General features: G+C 34.8%; 1 protein-coding gene across 2 annotated transcripts in view; it reads left to right on the top strand.

Moving 5' to 3' along the window:
• LOC136038269 (insulin-like peptide receptor) overlaps positions 1–22,235 on the top strand; it is a 258,331-nt gene that overhangs the window by 133,905 nt on the left and 102,191 nt on the right. For both annotated transcript variants that reach the window (XM_065721386.1, XM_065721387.1), the window contains exon 7: positions 19,886–20,085. In XM_065721386.1, the coding sequence (XP_065577458.1) occupies positions 19,886–20,085 (200 nt within the window). The remainder of the gene's footprint in view (positions 1–19,885; positions 20,086–22,235) is intronic.

Below are 22,235 nucleotides of genomic sequence, written 5' to 3' on the forward strand. Positions count from 1 at the left end.
AATAGAAACTTAAAAACTTCTTATTTTCACATAAACTTCCTTTCTTACACATTATTTTGTGAATTACGGACCTTAGGTGGACTTGGCCTAAGGCCGCTCGACTTGGATTCATAGTAGAAAGGGCCAGGGACAGAGTCACATTCCAATGGGAGAGATCCTACTCTTTGACCAAGACTATGATTAGTAGAGCTGAGATCCATATAGACTGATATCTGCCTGATAAGCCCTTATTGATAGAATTTAGTTATGTATGTTTATTTGTATAATTTTGTTTTTAGTCTATCTACGCTTGTAGTAATTCTTCGCTGTTCTGCTTGTAGGCTACTGCTACTACTTCCTTCATAATTCTGCTACTCTAACTCCCCACTCCCTAGAAACTTACTTCGTACTCCCCAGTAACTTTTAATCTCTTGCTATCTCTTCAGAAAAACTAAAATGGTATATTTACATAGCTTCTTTTCAAACCCACGTGGCGAACCCTAATTTATGACAACTGGTCTGATTTTTTTTATAGTTTGTTTACAGTCCACTCGAGGAGGCACCCGATTTCTGCCAACCGTGCGCATATCAAGTTGCCACATGTGGCACACAGTTCCGACATGATTGACATAGTTTTTGCAAAACTTGGTGCACTTCCGCTACACTTGGCACCTGCCACCCGCTGTACGTGATTACCTAGAGTGGGCGCCCTATCGGTTCACTTATGTTTATTAAATTTATTATTACCTTTAGGGGATGTTTTCTTGCACCATTTTGATGTTTTTTTTAAGGGTTTTGATTTCGACAAATTGGCTTAATTTTCAAGTTGAAAATCTCATCTTTGGCGAATTTTTGCTGAAATTATGGTTTTTTTGGTGTATGTCGCTTTTTATGGCAGCACTATCTTATACCGGGCATCTAGTAACACTGGTTCAAGGACACGCATGTTGTAGCATCAATAAAGGAAGTAAATTTTTTTCGTTTTGTGGCTCTTCTACTGCTAGTAAAATTGTCCGGTTCATTCGTTTGATAGTTCTCATTTATATTCTGCCGCACAATTTATTTTTGATGGATCCTGACTATCACCTAATATATTTTCTTATTATTCTTTTCTCAAAATTTTTGTTTCTCTATCAGTGTAAACACGCTGGAAATTCCTAGGCTACAGTGTCAGCGGATATGTATAGACATGACAGCCCAGGCCCAGATAGGTATAGACCTAAACAGCCAAAAGTATTGTGACAGTCAGACGGTTTTTGGCTAGGGTTTCCTCCTTAAAGAAAGACGTTTCAACCCGAGTATCTGCCTTTCTTGATATTCTTCGAGGGACTGGCTACTTTCCGCCACCTGCAGCACCTCTCATAATGCCATTTGTTCTGTCACGTTCGGTGCACTTCCACCTTGCTCTGCCTCTTTGTGCCGCGCGGAGTGCATTTCCACCACATGTGGCACTCGCCATCTGGTGTATACGGTTCTCGAAACTGGGCAAACCCTTGGTATTTTCAACAGTTTTTTCTGAATTGAGTGCCGGTTCATATGGATGTCGTGAGAGGGGGCTAAAGCGATGGCACACAGTAGGAAAAAAGAAATAGAATTTTTCTTTGTGACCTCAGATCCTTTGTTCCCCCCCCCTCACGGTCTTCACCCTCTGATTTATTTAATACTAAGTCATTTTATTTGAATGAAAACATTACAACCTATTTACACAATTAAACGGCTTTAATTTATTGCCATCGCACCAAGTCATTGAGAAATGGCCCCCATTCCATGGAAATCTCCCCTCCGTTGGAAATTTCAGGTGTTTTTTTGTCATTCTCTTTTGTCTCATATCAAAATATCATTTGTTAAATCTTTTTTATTTGATTTCAAATTTCAGGGTTATTAGTTTCATTATTGAGAACAGGACTCGCTATTTATAAAAAAAAAGAGAAAAAATAGCTTCACCGTCCTTGTGGACCCAATGCTGTTTTAAATTTATCAAAACTCGGTCTAGACTCATGCTCGTTTCAGACGAAGGGCGGAAAAAAGCTTTATTGGTAAATAGGTTCCTCGAGGCCTCTTCCACGTGTCTATGTCGAGACAATTTTTTTTTCCGCAATCATGACCCTCTAGGGCGCAAGTCTGTCTACTCTGCGTACTACGATGGAAAATTCTACTACGCCATTCAAGCTTATAGACGGAAAATTGTTGCTGAATATGACCTTTTCACCTACTGAACGGTATATTTAAGGCCAGAATTATTTCTGTTGAACAATTGGATTTGCTTTCAAAGACAAGATAACTACTTGGGAGAGACTAAGAGGAATAGACTAAAACTCAAATTGATAAATGTTTCAACGAAATATAAACGTATTCACTGAATATAGAAAGAGCTCTGAAGGAAAAGAAAAAAATTAATATTAAAAAAAATTGTAGCCTACTCACGTATTATAGCGACCACACTCAAGAAGTTAAGTTAGGTTAATCATGAGGAAATATACCAAAATATAAAGAAAATATAATAGGCTACTTAACAAATTATGGAAACTTCAACAGAGAATTATGGAAACCAGGCCGCCCAGAACTTATTTTATTAAGTAGCTAACCAACTCTATATATTAAATATTTAATGAAAATATATCTGCATCTCACTCAGGCTAAGCTAATTATCTCCCAGTGCACACCGAGAAACCAGTTATACAACAGACCAATAACAACAACATGGTCAATATTATACGCAAGTACCGAAAATTCATATATAAATAATTTCTGAGACCAGACTGGTTAATCATGACAAAACACAAAATCGCAAAGAAAAGAAGAACAGGTCATCATATTTTAGTTTTGTGTTTTGTTTTAAGGTTTAGTTTTTTTTTTTAATCAGTTTATTCTGAACTAAGGACGGTCAAGCGGAGGTCTGATCGAAATATTTGCATAATTTTAAATTTTTTTACTGGCTGTTTATTGTCCTCGTTCTTCTTTTCTTTGCAATTTTGTGTTTTGAAAATTCATATGGCCCTCCCCCATGCTACTCCTACAGGCACTTATTCCATCTATGAAATATAGCTTGAGAAAATTTGTCTGATTTTCGATAAAGGAGGACCCCCCCCCCCTCAAAGATCACGGCATCTTAATGAAAATCGCACCGTCATATTCAGTGTATCAGAAAAACCTACTATAGAGGTGCAAAACACATATAGACATTGAAATTGAGGTGCAATGTAGAGCTGAAAAAAATACAAAATCTCATATATTCTCTGATACGCTGAATATGATGGTGCAATTTTAGTGAACCCCCCCCCCCCCCCTCAAAGATCACGGCACCTTAATGAAAATCGCACCGTCATATTCAGTGTATCAGAAAAACCTACTATAGAGGTGCAAAACACATATAGACATTGAAATTGAGGTGCAATGTAGAGCTGAAAAAATACAAAATCTCATATATTCTCTGATACGCTGAATATGATGGTGCAATTTTAGTGAACCCCACCCCCTCAAAGATCACGGCACCTTAATGAAAATCGCACCGCCATATTCAGTGTATCAGAAAAACCTACTATAGAGGTGCAAAACACATATAGACATTGAAATTGAGGTGCAATGTAGAGCTGAAAAAATACAAAATCTCATATATTCTCTGATACGCTGAATATGATGGTGCAATTTTAGTGAACCCCACCCCCTCAAAGATCACGGCACCTTAATGAAAATCGCACCGTCATATTCAATGTATCAGAAAAACCTACTATAGAGGAGCAAAACACATATAGACATTGAAATTGAAGTGCAATGTAGAGCTGAAAAAATACAAAATCTCTGATACGCTGAATATGATGGTGCAATTTTCGTGAAACCCCCCCCCCCCTCAAAGATCACGGCACCTTAATGAAAATCGCACCGTCATATTCAGTGTATCAGAAAAACCTACTATAGAGGTGCAAAACACATATAGACATTGAAATTGAGGTGCAATGTAGAGCTGAAAAAATACAAAATCTCATATATTCTCTGATACGCTGAATATGATGGTGCAATTTTAGTGAACCCCCCCCCCCCCTCAAAGATCACGGCACCTTAATGAAAATCGCACCGTCATATTCAATGTATCAGAAAAACCTACTATAGAGGTGCAAAACACATATAGACATTGAAATTGAGGTGCAATGTAGAGCTGAAAAAATACAAAATCTCATATATTCTCTGATACGCTGAATATGATGGTGCAATTTTAGTGAACCCCCCCCCCCCCTCAAAGATCACGGCACCTTAATGAAAATCGCACCGTCATATTCAGTGTATCAGAAAAACCTACTATAGAGGTGCAAAACACATATAGACATTGAAATTGAGGTGCAATGTAGAGCTGAAAAAATACAAAATCTCATATATTCTCTGATACGCTGAATATGATGGTGCAATTTTAGTGACCCCCCCCCCCCCCCCTCAAAGATCACGGCACCTTAATGAAAATCGCACCGTCATATTCAGTGTATCAGAAAAACCTACTATGGAGGTGCAAAACACATATAGACATTGAAATTGAGGTGCAATGTAGAGCTGAAAAAAATACAAAATCTCATATATTCTCTGATACGCTGAATATGATGGTGCAATTTTCAATAAGATGCCGTGACTTTTTAAGGGTGTCCCCCCTATTTATCGTAAATTGGGCATATTTTCTCAGATATATAATTACATGGACATAATAAGTGCGTGTAGGGCTCGGAAGGGGCGTGTGCCCAATGTTGTGTTTCCCGTATAATTGCAACATCTCCTAAAGAGACTGGTGTGTTTTCTTTGCTTCTTTCAAATAAATAAATTCAATGATTAACATAAGCCGATAAATAAATATGATAAAAAAATAAATAAATATAGATAAATAGATCATAAATATAGTAATATAGATAATATGTAGATTAAAATAATATGTAGATCTTGATAAAGATAATAAATAGATCAAAAAGAGATAAATATAATACAATAAATATAATCCGGATTTATAGTAGATTCATGGATAATTAATTTGTGTGACCAAAGATATTTTTTACGCGAAAACTTTCAAAAGATTCTTCGTTAAAATTTCCTTAAAGAAAACTAAGTTTTCATCTTTCTATTTCCCACAAAGTGTAAACAATTTATTCTAAAAGCTGCTGATATTGAGTTAAAATTGTACAATCTAACTGCAAATAAGCTGCAATTTGAATTGCTTTCCTTCAGGGCCGTCCCAGGGGCAGAGAGATGGATCCACGTCACCTGGGACTATTGGATGGCACAGAAGATCGTTAAATTTTTAAATATTACAAAATTTAAATGTTAATAAATTGTTGGTTAAATGTTTAGAGATGTAGGGGTGTAGAAATGTAGAGATGTAGATGTAAATGTTTAATCTCTAAAGATGTAGATGTAGATGTAGATGTAGAGATGTAGATGTAGATGTAAATGTTTAATCTTAAAGAGATGTAAATGTTTAGAGATGTAGGGGTGTAGAGATGTAGGGGTGTAGACGAAAGCAGTACCACCACCGTTGTATACACAAAGGGGTTGGATGCAATTATTGAGGTTGATATGAGTACTCGAGGGCTAGTTATATGATTCACAGGTTTTACGCAACCATACCTGACTCTTTTGCACTCGTACCTGTAGACAAACTAGCAAAACTAGCAGCAGAACCTGTCAGACGAGTGGCATTAAAACCAACAATTTAACCTTGAGGTATACTCTTTAATGAGAACCAGAGAAAGAATATTTTGCCGCTTTACTCCGACCCGAAATTGGAAATTCCACACTTCCCCCCATTGCCCCTAAAAAAATCTTGAGATTTCACCTTTATCCCCCCCACTAGGGTGAAACCTACCGACTTTATAATTACAAATACCAGCTTGGCTTCAGGCTTCATGTGCCCTTTGTGTAACGTCACATGATTGTTTCAGGGCTGAAGATGAGTGATTGGCTGTGAGTATAGGCACTTATATAGCTAGAAGGTATATTATCCAACTCAACCCTGAAATCCAACAATATGCGATGGGACGTTAATACAGTAAGCGATTGTGATTACTTTAGTTATACTTTGAAGTGCTGGAGATATCTAAATCGCAGACAAAATAATGTATGTGGAACTTTGAAAAGCTTCCTCCTCACGACATACCCACTCAATTGGACGTTGGATTTCCAGCTTCTCACCTCATTAGGATACAACCAAGTTCTTTGCGCTGTTTTTTTTATATTGTTTTAATGTCTTTTCTTTCTGTTCCCCTTTCTTGTTTTTTTCCTTTTTTACTTTCTCACTTTACCCTTGCTGTATTCGACGGGCTTTCAGATACTTTATTTTCATATTATATATTTTCTTTTTGGAAAAAAGACAATATATAATATACCCATTCATTGAAAAAGAAAAAAATATCCTAAAATTCGAAAATCTTCTTAAGCTAAATTTTTGATTTGATGGATTATCTCTTCGCCACCTGGTGTCCAAATCGGGGCGTCACATGTTCCGCCAAGCCACCTGGCACACCTTTGACTCGTACCGGCGCGTGTACACGACTTTTGACTGTTGGAAACCCCTCGCTGGGAAGCTCACGTAAAATATTTAAAAAACTAATTTATTGTGTCCCTCCCAACTGAGATTTAGTTTCTTCAAAAATCTGGTCAAAACTAAGATAAGCCTGCATAATTTAAGCATCCACAGAAACGGGTCAGTTTGCTGTACCTTTGTGTTACTATATGGCTCATTTTTCAGTTTTCACTTGATTTGGGATAAAATGGGTCCAAGTTCCCCGCCCCAGGATTTTCACGAAATTACGCCACTGTTTCTGAACCAATTCGAGAACCACCTGATATTTGCTTGCCCTCCGGATGGGTGACCAAAGAGAACAATCTGCGATCTATCATCCTTTATCCGCAAAATGTGTCCAAGCCATCTCAACCTTTAGATCGTTCTAGCCACAGAAAGTGGGATACGAAGAAATTTTTCGTTCTACTAACTATCCGTAGACAATGTTTTTGGCAAAATTTTAACGACTATTCCTCTGCCATTCCCACGTTTCAAAATTATACTTGATCACTTTCATTGCTGTAGCTTTCAATGTTTTAATTTCGGTTCGCAGACTTATCTTTCTATTCTTCCAGACATTTATTTTTATTTTATTGTGTTAAAAACACCCTGGGCCTTGGTTGTTTTACTTTTAGAAACTTCACTGTATCTACAATCTGTACTAATAATACTACCCCAGGTAAGTTAAGCCAACATATGTCTTTATATATATATATATATATATATATATATACATACTTATGCATGAATTACGGAATCACACAGGGATAGAAATAATGAAATTTGCATACCGGTGAAATTGAATCCTCTTTTTTCTGGTTTTGGAAAAAAGGTTTTCAAATTAGAGTTCAAAAACATTAAAAAACACATGCGTTGCAAACATAAGAGTTAAAATGGAACTAAACCTACTTTAACGTTTAGAATATTACTACTACTGCTACTGACAACTCACCGCAAGACCAAGAACTAACAACTCACCACAGCACCAAGGCACCTGAAGCCAACACAACTCCGTACACTACTCCATCCCAATATATTCAAAGCTTCCCTCTTAACACCTTCCCAAGAAGTTCCCATTTCCCTTTAAACTCTGTATGATATCCTCCCACCCCAACCACAGACGATCTGCTTTCTGTTTAGTCTAGGTGGTTGGACGAAAAGGACAATCTTCGGCAATCTTTCATCCTTATTCCGCAGAACGTGCCCTAGCCCTCTCAACCTTTCTCTCATTATAACCCTAGAAAACGGGATTGAACCAAACTTTTCGTACAGCCTACTGTTTGAAACACGATCAGTCATCCAATTACTATTTTTTACCTATTTAAAGTTTAGGACTTCTTTATCTGACCCCTCCCCCTTCCCTTAATTGTTCTATGGTCAGGAATGTTTACAAATCCAGTAATAACAAGTCCATAAATATACATTTCCAACAAGCTAATTATTTATTTCTATATGAATAAATTTGAAACTTAAAAAACACTAGTTCATTATTTTTCTACCTCAGCGAATGGGTAATTAAATTACAAATCCATTAGTATAACTTGTCAGCAAGTTATGTAACATCTCACTCACAAAGATGGTTTGTTTTTATCTCAGTTGAGGAAAAAAAGTGAATCAGGTCATCTGAAGTCTCGATTTTACGAACCAACTCCAGACAGTAGATCGTTAGAGTGTCTCGCAAAATGAGGGAGGGAAAAGGAGGAAGCTGTCATGTAGAAAATCAGCGAGGGGTGAAAAAAACTGACAAGAAAGAAAATAAATAAATGGGAAAGGACAACAATCTCCTCTGTTGATTGGGAGCTCTTTGGGAATTGGAATAAGGAATTTAAATGGTGATACAGATAAACATCTGTAGAATTTTTTTTTTAGTAAAATAAAATAATTTTTAGTAAAAATAAAGTCTTAATGTTTCTTTATTGGATTCGACCAGGGCAGGGCCGTATCCAGGATTTTATTCGTGGGGTTTTTACATGAGGATTTTTTTTTTGGGGGGGGGGGTTACATAAAAAATCGAAAAGAATTATTAAGCATAAATAAATAAAAAAAAATATTTTTTCCATTTTTGTTACATTGTTACGACTCAGACAAATATTTCGGAGGGAGGTGTTCAAACCCTTCAACACCCCCTGGATACGGCCTTGGACCAGGGGTAGCATTAAGTGTCGCTTTAACACTCACAAGGTAAAGTGGTAAAATTCAAGATTTAAGTACAACTGAGATAGCTAAAAAATACACATAACTTTAGAATCTGAATTGTATCCTGAATCTACATACACTATTCATTTGCGTTGCAAATTTGCTTTACATCCCTACCCCTAATGTTCAAATATATACCCTGAATTGTATATATGTATTGACTTTTCCATACATTACTCTTCTCTTCAAATTGATATAACTGTTTATTAAAATAACCGAATATTAATTACATATATGCAATTCACGGTGTATATTTGCCCTTTACGGAGGTGGGGTGGGCGGGTGGTTTTTAAGTAAATTAACGCAAATGAATGTTATACTTGGATTCATAATGAAATTGTGATTTTAAAGTTATGTCTGTTTCTTAGCTATATTATTTATTATATTATATATATGTATTATTATATTATATTATATTATTATATTATATACATTATATAGTTATTATATTATATATATATTATTTAATCTAGAAATTTACCGGCAAAGCTGGAGGTCCGGTCTCCTTAGAGTAAACAGTTGCAGGCAACCGTAAAGCAAAGGTGATGATAGCTATTGCCAATCAATATTTTATTTATTCTTTTATTCATTGCTCACAGATTTGATAACCCACAAATAAAAAAAAGTATAAAGGTAGAGTAACAACGAGAAAGAAAAAAACGCAAGAAAAGGAGACAATTAAAAAAAAGAGTAAAAGAAACATATGCTTAAAAAATAAAGTAAAAAATCTGAAATAGCGAAAAAAAAACAAACAGAGATGACCAATCAAACAGCTCGTGGTAACGAACTGTACTAAGGAGCGACCCGGCTCAATAGTAACCGAAACTCTAAAAAATGAATTTTTGATACCAATAGTTACGTCAAAAGAATCGCATTTAAATGCTGATTTTAAATATATAAGTTTTATCAAGATCAATTGTACCCATCAAAAGTTACGAGCCTGAGAAAATTTTCCTCATTTTAGAAAACAGGGGGAAACACCCCTTAAAAGTCTTACAATCTTAACGAAAATCACACCGTCAGATTCAGCGTATCAGAGAACTCTGTTGTAGAAGTTTCAAGCTCCTATCTACAAAAATGTGGAATTTTGTATTTTTTGCCAGAAGGCAGATCAGAACCTGATTGTAGAAGTTTCAAGCTCATATCTACAAAATGTGGTATTTTGCATTTTTTGCCAGGAGACAGATTTGTTTTTTTTTTCCAGTGGTGATCGTATCGACTGAGTGGTCCTAGAATGTTGCGAGAGGGCTCATTCTAACGGAATGTGGTATTTTGCATTTTTCGCCAGGAGACAGATTTGTGTTTTTGTTTTTTGTTTTTTTTTCAGGGGTTATCAAATCGACTGAGTGGTCCTAGAATGTCGCGAGAGGGCTCATTCTAACGGAAATTAAAAGTTCTAGTGCCCATTTTAAGTGGCCAAAAATTGGAGGGCACCTAGGCCCCCTCTCACGCTCATTTTTCCAAAAGTCACCTGATCAAAATTCTGAGATAGCCATTTTATTCACCATAGTCGAAAAACCTGATAACTATGTCTTTAGGGACGACTTAATCCCCCGAAGTCCCCGTAGGAGGGGCTGCAAGTTACAACCTTTGACCTGTGTTTACATATAGTAATTCTTATTGGGAAGTATACAGACGTTTTCAGGGGGATGTTTTTTATTTAGGGGGAGAGTTGAGGGGGGGGTTACGTGGGAGGATATTTCCATGAAGAAACTTCTCATGGGGGAAAAGAATTTCAGTGAAGGGGGCGCAGGATTTTTTGTTGCATTATTTGAAAAAACAATGAAAAAATAAATCTGAAAAGTTTTTTCTACTGAAAGTAAGGAGCAGCATTAAAACTTAAAACGAACAAAAATTATTACGCATATGAGGGGTTTACCTCCTTGTTATACCTCACTCTTTACCCTAAAGTATTTTTAGTAATTTCAACTATTTATTCTACGACCTTTGTGATTCAGAGGTCATTCTTAAGGAATTGGGACAAAATTCAAGCTTTAGTGTAAAGAGCGAGGTATCGACGAGGGAACCCCCCTCATATATGCAATAAAACATACGAATATAGAAGTTCGTTATGTAAGTTAATTCGAAAACGTTTGTAAAAAGTTAAAAGTTCTAGTTGTTTTTTTAAGTAATCAAAAAATTGGTGGGCAGCTAGGCCTCCTCCCTTGCTTTTTTTCTCAAGATCTTCGATTAATTGCAATTAATTAATATGCGAATTTCGTTTTAATTATTTATGTGCGGAGAGCCATCATCAAAACATGCATTAATTCAAAAACTTCCAGAAATTAAAAAAAAAAACTTTTTTTTAAGCGAAAGTAAGGAGCAACATTAAAACTTAAAACGAAGAGAAATTACTCCGTATATGAAAGGGGCTTTTCTTCCTCAACAGCCCGCTCTTTACGCTAAAGTTTCTTACTGTTTTAAAAATAGAGCTAAGAGAAAAAGTATTATATTACGATATATTAAGAGTAATTATATACGGAGTAGAATAAAATAATACTTTGTATGTGAAAGGGGTTGCTTCCTCATCAACACCCCGCTCTTTATGTTAAAGTTTGGCTCTTTCTCTTAATTCTACTTTTTAAAACAGTAAGAAACTTTAGCGTAAAGAGTGGGGCGTTGAGGAGGAAAAGCCCCTTTCATATACGGAGTAATTTCTGTTCGTTTTAAGTTTTAATGTTGCTCCTTACTTTCATTTTAAAAAAATTGTTTTTTTATTTAATAGTTGAAAAGACGCTTGGAAGGAACTTTTTTTTCTATGAACTCAACAAAGTTTTTGAAAGAACTTTGTTTAAGTTTTTCTATGAAGTCAACAAAATTGATCGATAGGAAAAAATAACTGAGGCAAAATTTGCAACTTATTTTTTTTTTAGGTATTAATCATCTGAATGAATATAATTGAAAATGATCGCTGCGAACGGGTTGGACCATTTTTATTCCATTTATTTTTAGTGTATTTTAGGTTTTATTGACCATGGTGCAGTCCACCGCTTGAAAGTGGTTTCTTTTCTGTTAAACCCGTCCCCCTTTTTTCATCGTCACGATCAGCAATTTTGTAATCTGTGGTAAAAACTATACTATATTACGAAAAAATAAAAAAAAATTGTTTTTTGTTATGGTTATTATTTTTTTGTTAATTATTTTGTTAATTATTCATTTATTTTTTAGATTATTTTTTGTTAATTTTTTTTATGGTTAGAAGCCGCCGTGCAAAAAGTGGGGTAGCAAAGTAGCAATGCTACTTTGTAGTTTTCAAATTTGTTCGCAGATTTTGTCTGAAAATGCCATTTTTACATTTAAAAATACTTTTTTTCTCAACGAAAAGCTGTCAAAATACAAGTTAAATAGTGACGGAATTTCACAAGACAGTGGGAAACAAATTAGAATGAATATTTCGGCCCTATGTCCAAGGGCTGTCCTCAGCAATACAAAAATATATAAGAAGAAACAACTTACAGCAGGATAAAACTAAAATGAAAATTTTTTTCAAAGCAGTCCTGGCATCCTTACCTCAGCGAAGTTCAACCAGGACTCTTTTCATTTTAGTTTTATTGATTTTATCCTCTTGTAAGTTGTTTCTTCTTACATATTTTTGTATTGCTGAGGACAGCTCTTGGACATAGGGCCGAAATATTCATTCTAATTTGTTTCCCGCTGTCTTGAGAAATTCCCTATTGTTTCTCCTTGTTTTTGATGTTTGAAAATACAAGTTGTGCTGCTAAAGTGTCGGCAGCTTTTGGAATTCTGTCGAATTCTGCTACTGGCAGCTTTGGAACTCTTTCCTTACCTGGTTAGAATTAATTTTGATTCAGGAGAATTAACAGTGAAATGCTATCTAATCATCAAAGATACCGAGGAAAACCAGTCATGGTGTATTTTTCTTCGTCTGATCTTATCGCAAAATATGGAAAATTTTCTACATTTCAAATAATTTAGCATATTTGAAGTAGATCATCGTAGAAAACTTTTTCCAATTAATTTTACGTACACGACTGAAATTTCTTATTTTTTTGTACTATAATCCATTTAACTAATTGATCAGATTTCCCACATACTTAGTAAATATAAAAAACAAGGTTAGCCCCCTAGATTTACTAATTTTACCTTATGATGTAAAATTTGTAAATGTGCAACAAACTTTTTTACGAATAATACGAATTTTAAGGTACTTAAAAGGTATCAGGTGTTAAGATACTTATGACTGCTTTTTGGACCGGTACGGTGTTGCCATTTTTTGGCGTTCTCTTTTCCAGCAGCGTTTGTTTTGGAAAAAAATTGTTCTTGTCAGTACCTTAAGTTACTTGGGTACTTAGGTATTTTAGGGTACTTAAAGGTACTCAGCTGTTAAGGTACTTGTGGCCGTTTTTTGGGACTGGTACGGTGTTGCCATTTTCGGTGTTTTGTTTTCCAAAAGTGTTTTCTTTTTCTCGGAAATATCACGGGAAGCTCCAAAAAAAGAAGAGAAAGAAAAATTAGAAGAATCACAGCACTAACAACTACGGAAATCAGGAAACTCAGGGTGTTATTTGAGGAAACGAAATGTACGATAATTTAAAGAAAGATGGTTTCCAACGTAATTTAACAGCAAATTGGAAGGGAAAAGGCGCTGGTCGACCAACATGAAGCCTGCTTCAAGTGGGAGATCGTCTTTCTGTATCAACCAGTGTTTAGTGATGGAATTGTCACAACTCTACCCCCTGCATCCGTGTTCCCACAATGTGTGGGTACAGAAAACCATCTTGTGTTTACAAGACCGTATCCAGGACTTGCGGGGGGGGGGGTTAAGTTTTTCTTAGGCATTTAAGAGACATTTATGCCTCGAAGAAATATTGTTTAGCTTTTTAGGGGAGATGGTCTTTTTACCTGCATTTTTACGACCGATTTACGAATCGAGGAAATATTTCAGGAGGGGAAGGGGCTCAAACCCGGGACTCACTTGGATACGCCCTTGGTTGTTTCATTCCCCTGGGTAGAAGTATAGTAATGGGTTCCTATTGTGTCACTTATATCTTTTCCATTCACTCAAAACGTTCTTCAGATTCTTGGCGGCTGCGGAAGTTCTGGCAGAATTCCAGAATTAGAACACTTTCCTTCACTTATTCTGGTTTTCAATTTGTCTTCTTTGCAGCACTGCCAGATTGGGCGGATTTGTGTTATTTTTGGCATTTTTTTTTTAGGTGGTTGGGCACTGACTTCTTGAAATCATGGGTAAAAATTCGGTATTGTTTTGTGACTTACTGGTTTTATGGGTCTTTTTGATTTGACTAGTAGCTTTAAGGCTATGAATGACTTTTCATGCATCAACAATTGAAGAAATAATTTAGCTTCCATTCGCTATGACATAACCAAGCCTCATATTATGGTCGTTATTGAGGTTTGTTAGAAAGCGTGACTTCTACACGGCGAAAGGATTTTTGTCACATTTTTTACTAATTTCCAAAACAAGTTAGTAGATCTTAGCTATACATCGATATAGTGAATGAAAACTAATATTAAAAAAAAATGTTTTACGTTTCCTAGTAATTTCCAGAACGAGTTAGTAGAGCTCGGCTATTCATCGATATAGTGAATGAAAATTAATATTTAAAAAAAAAATACATTTTTTTATGTTTACTAGTAATTTGCAAAATAAGTTAGTAGAGCTTGGCTATGCATTGATATAGTGATGAAAGCTTTTTTTATGAACACGAACATGCACTTACAGCTCGAGTGTGTGAAAGGTAATGATTCACAAAAAACCTGTTTTGTTACTCCAGTTATTTGGATAGATAACCACTTGAACGAGGTCTTACCCATTCATCGAAACACCTAGGATTAACAGTACGCCCAAACAATCAACTTAAAAGAAGGAGCCGTGGACATGTAAGAATGTAATTAATGTAATATAAGCGTAATTAAATAATATAAAAGTAAATAATAAATATATAAATATTAGTAAATGTAGTTAGTTGGTAAATAAAAAAAGAGACCATAAAAACAAATATTCCCCTTAACGCATGTCTCCAAGTAACATCGGTACTTATCGGTTATATAATAGACACTACACAATTTCGACACAAAAAACTGCTCAAGTAACTTCTTTATACTGTCGATCATTTGGATGGCAAAGATCAGGTGGAATAATAACCGGTTAGTTTTTGACTTTTGATAGAGTATAGTGTCTCACCATGGATGTTCAAGTTAAGATTTGGGATTTGCCAGGGACCGGAGACTACCCAAAAAGTAAAGAGAATGTGGGGTTCCGTAAAGTGGCGTAATAAACGGCACCGAGCTACATTCCGCCATCATCTACAATCATACTTAGCAGAGTACATGTGGCGGGCGGCAGTAAAGGTAGAAGGAAGACCCAATTTTAACACGATTCTTAACGACATTTCTGCGTTCTGGGTACGTAATTCTAAGTTGCAATTTTATAATTTTCCTAATAAAGTATTATATTTTCGTCATATTTTGTTTTATTTCATCAGCTTTATCAAAAGTTTGGGCTATGTATTTTTACATTAGAGCTGGGGTGGGGGGTAAAGCATAGCATATACTAAATACAGTAATGGTTGGTTCACACATTTAATATATGCTCTGCTTTACCCTCACCCCCCTAGTGTGCAAATATATAGCCCAAATTTGTTTCTAAACTATTATATATTCATCATATTTTGTTTCGTTTCATTAGCACTAAGCGAACTTCTCTTCCCGAATGTCTATTATAGGCTATAACCGATAAATACCGTAACTTCTTTAAGTTGTTACTTTGGCACTTTTGTAATGGTACATTTGGCGCATTATCGCTTTTTTTGGCTTAACTGTCTCGTCAGGCATGTGGTAACGCTGCCTCTATTTATCAAATGTGTTTGCAATTAGTACGCCCGCTGCTTAAACTTTTAGGAAACACGAAGACTGGAACTGAAATGGGTCCAGGTGTATATAATATATCAGATGGAGTAATTTAAAAGAAATGTTTTTGACATTTTTGTCGAATGGAGATATCCCACTTCATTATATTTTGAATGCTCTACCAATTACATCAATCCACGTTGTTCCTAAGATAGTTCCTAAGATGTTCCTAAGTTCATTACGTTGTTCCTATGATATCTACAAGTTTTGTTGCATTTTAATACGTTTTATCCCATTTTTTCACTGTGGAAAATGCTGGTCAAATGAAGCTTTTGATGTCAAATTCAGTTGGTTTTTTGTTTGGCTTAAAATTTCTTTTTTTCGTTAATATCAACCAGTAATATCAGTAATATATATATACATATATATATATATATATATATATATATATATATATATATATATATATATATATATATATATATATATATATATATATATATATATATATATATATATACTATATATATATATCTATATATATATAATAAGTTGTCTGTGTGTCGAGTGACGTCATGTCATCATGTCATGTCGTCATGAAGTTAGTTGTCGTCATGTTTGTTATGACGATGACGTCATTATAGGTATTTAAGACATTCGTTCACGGAAAAATGTTTAATTGTAAAATGACTGAAGAACCTACAATGGCAACAGCCGAGGAAGCTGCTCAAAGAGTCTATGCCAAAAAAACTTGCTGCTGATAGAGAAAGTAAGAAAAGAAAGCGTGCCGAGGAATCACAAGAACAGCAAGAAAACAGGCTTGCGGCTGATAGAGAAAGTAAGAACAGAAAGCGTGCCGAGGAATCACAATATATATGTATATTGCCAACTGATGAAATTACAGACCGGGACACAAATGACGACCGGGACACAGGGAATATAAATGACGACCGGGACACAGGGACACATCATTAGAATAATGAGGTATAAATCTGAATACGAATTGTTTTTCCCATGGACAATTATATGTTGCATGTTCAAGAGTCAGTAAACCTGACAATCTATTTATATGCACAGACAATGGGACAGCGAAGAATGTTGTACATTCGCAAGTTTTACGTAGTTAAAAACATATATATATATATATATATATATATATATATATATATATATATATATATATATATATATATATATATATATATATATATATCTATTCACAGGTGGAACACAGGGACACAACTACAATGGCGCGTAACTAATATGGTGCGTAACGATTTACGCGCGCGGGGGGCGCGAAGCGCCCCCACCAACTAGGTGTTGGTGGCCCAACAGCTAGTATATATATATATATATATATATATATATATATATATATATATATATATATATATATATATATATATATATATATATATGTACATATAGGTATATATATATTCCTTTTTCTGGGGTTAGCTGAATAGATCGGTAGTAATTAAGTAATTATGGATTGATAAATTTGGTTCTTTTGGATAGTGGAGGGGCTGATGTAGGGAAATAGGTTGATTCTCTTGCCGCATGACGTTCCCCTGATCGTTAGTAACAGTCAGACAAAAATCTCAAATAACAAAAAAACCGAATATTTTTATTTACCAGTTAGATATGATAGAAGGTTAGGAATTAAGTAATTGAAGATTGATAATTTTGGTTCAGTGGATGGCGGAGGGGTTGAAACAGGGAAATACGTTGACGTTCTCGTGCCGGATACTGCTTTGTTCTTCTTTTGCTACTACTACTAAAAAGTCAATGCATCACCAAGCAACCTAAGGGTTGCTTGGTGCTGCAAACTTATTGGGTTGCAACCCTACAAGGGCTGCTACAGCTATGCAAATTCCTCCTCCATCCCTATCTATTCAAAAAGAACCTCTTTACACCCTCCCAAGAAGTTCCAGTTTCCATTAAGCATTTCCTTACGACATTCTCCCACCCCGTTTGGGTGCGACCCAATTTTCGTTTGGCAACCTTGGATGGTTGGACGACAAGCACGATCTGATTCTTCGGGGAACTGGGGAACTGATTTCCTTTTGTAATTTTATGCTTGGAATAACTGGAGTTGAATTGACCGTCCGTAAATTGTTTTCTTAGAGCTAAAGTACAAAAAAAAGAAAATAACGAGAAAATTTGTGAAAACAGTAAATAGCACAGTGAATGCCATTTGACTGTTAATAAAAGATGTAATAAGAAATTAATTTTGTTTTAGGCTGTAACTTATTTGATTTCATCTTATACCTAAAAGAACGTACAACAGCAACATCAGTTTACCACAACGGCCTGTCTTAAGCTTTCAACTCGAGTTCTCCTATTGAGCTCCAAACCAACTCTGCCTTCCTCTCTAGCAGCATGTCCAAGGTTATTTTGGAAACCTTCCATCTACCCGTGTCATGTACTCCCAGTACATATATCGCCATTTTTTTTTTAAGGCTAAATGAATATTTAATGTATATGATTGCTATTCGGCTGTGATAATTAGAAGCGCGACTTATGCAATTTTTGTAACTTTTCAGGAGAGTCGAAAAAAGGGAGAAAGTTTATCGGCTGTGCTCGCTCTGAAGGATAGGCTAGTGAAGCTGAAGGGAACATATTCTAAACCAAGTTTTAATGATCTTTTCGGTGGCATAAATTAAATTCAAGTATTCGAAGGGAATTCCTTTTCCTTTTTTTTATTGACAAAAAAAGACAAATACGAAGTCCCCATGTTATCAAACAATTCGTTAAGAGCGATCTGGCTCGATAGTAACAGAAACTTTAAAAAACGGAATTCTAGTACCAATAGATGCATAAAAGGATTTTTATGCTGATTTTAAATATATAAGCTTCGTCAAGTTTAGTTTTACTCATCAAAAGTTACGAGCCTGAGAAAATTTGCCGTATTTTCGAAAAAAGAGAGGAACAACCCCTAAAAGTCATAGAATCTTAATGAAAATCACACCATCAGATTCAGTGTGTCAGAGAACCCTACTGTAGATGTTTCAAGCTCCTATCTGCAAATTTTGTCCTTTTTTGCCAGAAGAAAGATCACGGATTCGTGTTTGTTTGTTTGTTTGTTTGTTTTTTTTTTTTTTTTTTTTTTTTTTTTTTTTTTTTTTTTTTTTTTTTTTTTTTTTTTTTTTTTTTTGCGTGGAAGGAAGTTTTCATGGAGGAAATTATCATGGGGTAAGAGAAATTTCATGATGGGGGCGCTGGATTTTCCAGCAGTATTTAAAAAAAAAACATTGCAAAGTTGAATAAATACAAATAAGTTTTTTCAACTGAAAAAAAGAAACAACATTAAAACTCAAAACGAACAGAAATTATTACGTATATGAGGGGGTTCGTCCCCTCCTCAATACCTTTACGCTAAAGTATTTCTAGTAATTTCACAAGAGCTATTTATTTTAGGTAAATTGCCTTTGTGATTCAGGGGTCGCTCATAAAGAATTGGAATAAAATTCGAAATTTAGCGTTAAGAGCGAGGTATTAACGAGGGGTAGAACCCCCTCATTTACGTTATAAAAATACACGAATATAGAAGTTAGTTACGTAAGTTAATCTGTAAGTTACGTATATTTTTTTACTAATAAAAACGTTCTTAAATAAAATTAAAAGTTCTAGTAGCCTTTTTAAGTAATCACAAAAATTGGAGGACAACTAGGCCCCCTCCTCCGCCCCTTTTTTCTCAAAATCGTCCTATCATAATTTTGAGAAAGCCATTTAGCCAAGAAAGTAAAATTAATATGTAAATTTCATTTTAATTGTTCATGTACGGAGAGCCAAAATTAAAACCTGCATTAATTCAAAATCGTTCATAAATTAAATTATAAAAAAAAAGCTTTTTTAACTGAAAGTAAGGAGCGGCATTAAATTTTAAAACGAACAGAAATTGTTCTGTCACCTCCTCACAACTCTGTGTGAGAAAGAGTTTGACTCTTTCTTGCAACTCTACTTATTAAAACAATAAAAACTTGTTCAATTTAAGACAATATTTTCTGTCCGTCTTGAGTTTTAATGTTGATCCTTACTTTCAGTAAAAAAAAAAAAAAAAAAAAAAAAAAAAAAAAAAAAAAAAAAAAAAAAAAAATTATTTAATAGCTCCATAAGATAATCCTATTTCTCTTTTTACCTTCTCAATGATACTAGAGAGGATCATTCTGATTTTCTGACAGAACAATTCGATTCCTCGTGCATAGTTTACCCATGACACAAGCATAACTCTTATTCGACAAAAATGGCATATTTCGCACTTATAATTACAGCCGTATTGTTAATATGATTATTAGTTGATATTAATTTTATCAAAAAGTTTGTATTAATATTAATATTTTACAGAGCCCAGTTGCGGCGAAGGAAATCGTTTGTGTTTCTGCGTCAAAAATTGTGACAAGCCGGACAAAGAAAAGATTTGGGAACCTTGTGACAGAGAGTGTGCCGGAGGCTGTTATGGTCGCTACAATGACCAGTGTTTTGCCTGCAAACATATCTTTGACCGAGACAAATGTGTGAGGTCGTGTCCCGTTGGAACTTATCTGGTAAGTAATGTTGATAAAAATGATGATTCACTTTTATTTATTTATAAATATACATTTATTTATTTATTTATATTTATATATATTTTTATTTATATATATTATTTTTCAATCTTTGTCTGTAATTATTTTAATCCTTTTTAGTATTTATTTTAATTCTTTTCATTTATTTATTTATATATTTATATAATTATAGAATATACAAGGGCACCCGCATGCTTCCGCTGTTTACCCAAGCCAAATTAATCAAACACTTAGAAAACTATAGGTTCTATCAATATATTAGCTCTATGACTTGGTTCTTCTGCCCTAGCAATGACGCATGGACGGATAATAGATAGACATATCTATTAACAAGTGAACTAACCTCCTTTTTATATAATCCTAATAAGGGGGGAATTAATGCCAGGTTTGCTTCTCACTCAATTGGACTATCTGTCTTGGCTTTTTCTACAATTAGCCATGACTTAATGCCCACAACTATTCTATTTTAATTCAAAAATTCAGCGGATGCAACAATTCGACTAATTCAACTAAGGACAGTTCAACTAAGCAACGATTTACGGAAAGAACAGAACAAAAACAAGAAAATGGAAAAATAACTGAATACGGCGTGTTAAATAAAGTTAACGAAAAAAGAAAAAATTTCAAGAGCTTATTGAATTTTGAAAGAAAATTTGGAACAAAACGTGTATTGATACAATATTTTGTATCATTTTTTTTTTGGCAATTTTTTAGATAATTTTTTTTTAGGCAATTAGATACTTTTTTTATTATTTTTTTGGTAATTTTTTAGATAATTTTTAGTAAAGTACGTAATTTAATGGGTAATTAGAGGGGCGACCACAATCCAAAACGGATTGGGAAATAGAAACTAAAACAATATCCTCCGGAGAGAACAAAACTGTATCAGACCAGTAAGCACATTATTTTGGGACTAAGGTTTATTTTTGGACTGATGGGGGGTGCATGGGGGTCCATATTTTGGTTTAAACGTGGGAGTCCTTCAAGGACGTGCAAAGGAGGGGGAACACGGCCTATCCAAATAATTATTTTTCCCAATTTGTGGGCATTTCTTATTCAAATTATTATATAAACTCTCTTTTCCTTATTACTGGCACCCCCTCATAAAAAAACTCGTACGTGCCTAATAAACTACATATGAGTTTCCTTTTATTATATCATAAACACAGATGCAATAAAACTGGAAAATTGGAAATAATAAAAACGGAGAGAACGGATATCTTTATTGTGAAGAAGGGGTAATTTCTGAGTGTTGAAATAGCCCCATCAGGGCGAATAATCTATAGTTTGTTTGATTGCAGAGTGTAGGTTTAGGGTACCGGAAGCCCAAGAAGTGCATTTTAATGCTCGACTTTTAGTATTTTATGTTATAGGTTGTTCAGATATGGGGGGGGGGGCAGAACCCATTTGTAAAAAAATCATCTATATTATTATAGTAACATGGAATCTAAGTCGTTAAAATTTGCTTTACTTCAAGAAATATTTGCAGAATAAAATAAAGGAAATTCATATAATTATCCGCAAAGAGGTTGGCAGGGTACGGGGATAGGGGATTTAAGTTTTCCTTAATTCGAATATTGGAAAAGTTCAGTATTTATTGCCCTCGCCCCTCCCCGTACATTTTTTTACTGACTACAGAGGCACTTTGTGCCAAAATTTCTATTCGGAGTTGTGATTCCGCGAAAACGTGAAACGTTTGAGCCCAAATAAATGTTTGAAACGGAACCCAAATAAACCGACTGATGAAATTTTCCTGTGTTTTGTGATTTTGTAAAACTAGTGCTTAAATGAAAACACAAAAGCCACGGAAAAAAAATTGTTTTAGAACCGGATATATCATCAGTAACAGAGTAGTCTATATCTAAGTTAAAACCGGTCAAAACCAGAAAAAAAAAGAAATAAATAACGTTCATATTGTATAGAGACATCGCATTTGCGGCTTTGCAACAATTACTGTTGCAACAGCTAAAGAAGGCCTTTGCACCGGAGCTGAGGAGTCCGTTTTCGGAATTATTCGTAAGCTAGAAAATAAGTTTGTCCAAGTCCAAATTGTTCGCAATTGTCCTAGAAATAAAATTAGACTAAACACAAAGGCTGTATTCAGGGGGGGGGGGTGCCTAGGGCTTTGA

The sequence above is a fragment of the Artemia franciscana genome, chromosome 17 (genome assembly GCF_032884065.1).
Source record: "Artemia franciscana chromosome 17, ASM3288406v1, whole genome shotgun sequence".
NCBI lineage: Eukaryota > Metazoa > Arthropoda > Branchiopoda > Anostraca > Artemiidae > Artemia > Artemia franciscana.